This window comes from Trypanosoma rangeli (genome assembly GCF_003719475.1).
Source record: "Trypanosoma rangeli strain AM80 chromosome Unknown Tra_15.4_contig_00387, whole genome shotgun sequence".
Lineage (NCBI taxonomy): Eukaryota > Euglenozoa > Kinetoplastea > Trypanosomatida > Trypanosomatidae > Trypanosoma > Trypanosoma rangeli.
The window spans coordinates 11,340-14,659 of record NW_021706133.1 but is presented as its reverse complement, the minus strand read 5'-3'; the positions used below and the strand labels follow the sequence as shown (position 1 = coordinate 14,659).

At 59.0% G+C, this 3,320-nt stretch overlaps 2 protein-coding genes across 2 annotated transcripts, besides 1 other annotated feature; both read left to right on the top strand.

Moving 5' to 3' along the window:
- Window positions 1-268: 268 nt before the first annotated feature.
- On the top strand, window positions 269-2,230 carry TraAM80_08206 (glucose-regulated protein 78; the record flags this gene model as incomplete). Its single annotated transcript, XM_029384964.1, has 1 exon — window positions 269-2,230. One exon carries the CDS (start codon window positions 269-271, stop codon window positions 2,228-2,230), a length of 1,962 nt encoding a protein of 653 aa, XP_029235186.1.
- A 568-nt stretch (window positions 2,231-2,798) lies between these two features.
- Window positions 2,799-2,825: a sequence feature (A-rich).
- A 47-nt stretch (window positions 2,826-2,872) lies between these two features.
- On the top strand, window positions 2,873-3,181 carry TraAM80_08205 (uncharacterized protein; the record flags this gene model as incomplete). The annotated part of the gene is made up of 1 exon (XM_029384963.1): window positions 2,873-3,181. The coding sequence occupies one exon, from the start codon at window positions 2,873-2,875 to the stop codon at window positions 3,179-3,181; it is 309 nt and encodes a 102-aa protein (XP_029235185.1).
- Window positions 3,182-3,320: the final 139 nt, after the last annotated feature.

Below are 3,320 nucleotides of genomic sequence, written 5' to 3'. Positions count from 1 at the left end.
CTTTGCGTCCTCATGTCAGTGTGTGTGTGTGCGCGCGCCTCACTGATGGACTCGGGCCATCTTGTGGGTGCGGCACTTTGCCTTTTCTCTTCTCGCGGCCTGCACCTTGTCGGTGGTGTACGGGTGTGGCTTCTCACCGTGTTGGCCTCACTGCACTTGCTTTCTTTCTCCCGCTCTCTCTGTCGCTGTCTTCCTCTCCATTAGTTTGCACAAAGGCGAAAGGAATAAGTCAGGCCACCAAAGCCATATTTCAGCTAAGGTAGCGCTAATGGCACGGCTGCTTCTCGCAGCGCTGCTGGTTCTCTTTACGGTGGTGGCGGCGGCCGCCCCGGACGGCACTGGGAAGGTGGAGGCGCCATGCGTCGGCATCGATCTCGGTACGACATACTCGGTCGTGGGCGTGTGGCAAAAAGGGGATGTGCACATTATTCCGAACGAGATGGGCAACCGCATCACGCCGTCTGTGGTGGCCTTCACGGACACTGAGCGCCTAATTGGCGACGGCGCGAAGAACCAACTGCCACAGAACCCGCACAACACGATCTACGCGATCAAGCGTCTTATTGGGCGCAAGTACAGCGACTCCACGGTGCAGAAGGACAAGAAGCTGCTGTCGTACGAGGTGGTGGCGGACAAGGATGGCAAGCCGAAGGTGCAGGTGGAGGTTAGCGGCAAGAAGAAGCAGTTTACGCCCGAGGAGGTGAGCGCGATGGTGCTGCAGAAGATGAAGGAGATCGCGGAGACGTATCTGGGCGAGAAGGTGAAGAACGCCGTCGTGACGGTGCCCGCGTACTTCAACGACGCACAGCGGCAGTCGACGAAGGACGCTGGTACGATTGCGGGGCTGAATGTTGTGCGTATCATCAACGAGCCGACGGCTGCCGCGATTGCGTACGGTTTGAACAAGGCTGGTGAGAAGAACATTCTTGTGTTTGACCTTGGGGGTGGCACCTTTGATGTGTCCCTGCTGACAATCGACGAAGGCTTTTTTGAGGTTGTGGCGACGAACGGTGACACACACCTCGGTGGCGAGGACTTCGACAACAACATGATGCGCTACTTCGTGGACATGCTGAAGAAGAAGAAGGGCGTGGACATTGGCAAGGACCAGAAGGCGCTGGCACGGCTGCGCAAGGCGTGTGAGGCGGCGAAGCGGCAGTTGTCGTCGCATCCCGAGGCACGCGTGGAGGTGGACAGCCTGACGGAGGGCTTTGACTTTAGTGAGAAGATCACACGCGCGAAGTTTGAGGAGCTGAACATGGAGCTGTTCAAGGGGACGCTGGTGCCGGTGCAGCGCGTGCTGGAGGACGCAAAGCTGAAGAAGAGCGAAATAGACGAGATTGTGCTGGTTGGCGGGTCGACGCGCGTGCCGAAGGTGCAGCAGCTGATTCGTGACTTCTTTGGCGGCAAGGAGCCGAACCGCGGCATCAATCCTGACGAGGCAGTGGCGTACGGCGCGGCGGTGCAGGCGGCGGTGCTGACTGGCGAGAGCGAAGTTGGTGGGCGTGTGGTGTTGGTGGACGTGATCCCGCTGTCGCTAGGCATCGAGACCGTGGGCGGTGTGATGACGAAGCTAATCGAGCGCAACACGCAGATCCCGACGAAGAAGAGCCAGGTATTCTCCACGTACCAGGACAACCAGCCGGGCGTGCTGATTCAGGTCTTTGAGGGCGAGCGTCAGATGACGAAGGACAACCGCCTGCTTGGCAAGTTCGAGCTGTCCGGCATCCCGCCGGCGGCGCGTGGTGTGCCGCAGATTGAGGTGACGTTCGACGTGGACGAGAACAGCATCCTGCAGGTGAGTGCCGTGGACAAGTCATCGGGGAAGAAGGAGGAGATCACCATCACGAATGACAAGGGGCGCCTGAGCGAGGAGGAGATCGAGCGCATGGTGCGTGAGGCCGCAGAGTTCGAGGACGAGGACCGCAAGGTGCGTGAGCGCGTGGAGGCGCGCAACTCGCTGGAGAGCATTGCGTACTCCCTGCGCAACCAGGTGAACGACAAGGAGAAGCTCGGTGGGAAGCTGAGCGCGGAAGACAAGAGTGCTGTGGAGGCCGCGGTGAAGGAAGCGATACACTTCCTCGACGAGAACCCCAACGCGGACAAGGAGGAGTACGACGAGGCGCGCGAGAAGCTTCAGGGCGTGACGAACCCGATCATCCAGAAGGCGTACCAGGCCGGCGGAGCTTCCGGCGAGGATGAGCAGCCGGAGCCAATGGACGATCTGTAGGCACGCGTGCTGGTTGACGCCAGCGGTGTTGCGTGCTTTGCCCCTACTACCGCAGCAGGTGCTGCTCTGTGGAGAAACTATGCTTTCCTATTTTGTGTGTGTCCCCGACGATGTGGCGCCAAACAGGATAAGGAAGGGGGAAGGGAAAGTGTAAGGATGAACGTACGACCTCTCCGATGGCCCGATGCCGTCTTTGTGCGGCGCCATGGGGCCGCTGTTCTGGGTGCCTGTTTCCCTGTTCTTCTGAGAAGGAAAGACACGGGGATATTGCGAAGCTAGTAGTATAGAGAAGCGAGTAAGGAAGCAGACTCCTGAAGTTATGTACGGTCTGAGAAATGACCGCGTAAGGGGAAGAACTAGTAAGAGCCCCGTGTTCCGCACATGTGATTCTTTTTTTGAATTTCTTTTACAATGTGCGCAAGGTGCAGGACGTGGGTCCCTCTTTTGTTTCCTTATATGTTTTTTTTTTGGTGCTGGATACTTTGTGGCCCGTGGTGTCCACTCGCATCCCGTGGCGTGCGCACTGCGCGATGCGGATGATGCGCGTGCATCTTTCTTTCCCGTCATGTTTTTTTTTCTTTTTCTTCTCTTTTTTGTGTGTAGGGCGCAGAGATTTCCCAGCCATGCTACTGTTTGCGGCTGATGCTGGGCGACGGGTGCTTGCGGGTGTTGCAATTGGCGGAGCACGCACTACTGACTGTGCGAGGACGGCGTAGTTGTCGCCCACCGTGGCGACTGGTATCTCGCCCCTCCCATGTGCGTTGCTGGCCACCGCTTGGGGTGCTTGGCCACGGCGGTGGTGGTCACGACCGTGCTGGGGTGCCCCCATTACAGTTTTGGGGACATGCAGCGGCGTGCGCAGGGGCGCCCTGCACTGAAGGGTGTGTGAGGAGCGCGATCCCCGGTAAGTCTCCATGCCGCACGCGAGCGCCCGAACGGTACTGCACCTGAGAAGCGATTGCTCGCCTTGGGTGGCGGTGGTGCCTGCTGCGACCGCAGGAGGCAAAGGGGGAGGGGTCTTTGTTTCCGTGTTGTGAAGCTGCGGTGTCTTGTGTGGTGTTGCTGTGTTCGCCGATGCCGCCAATTACTC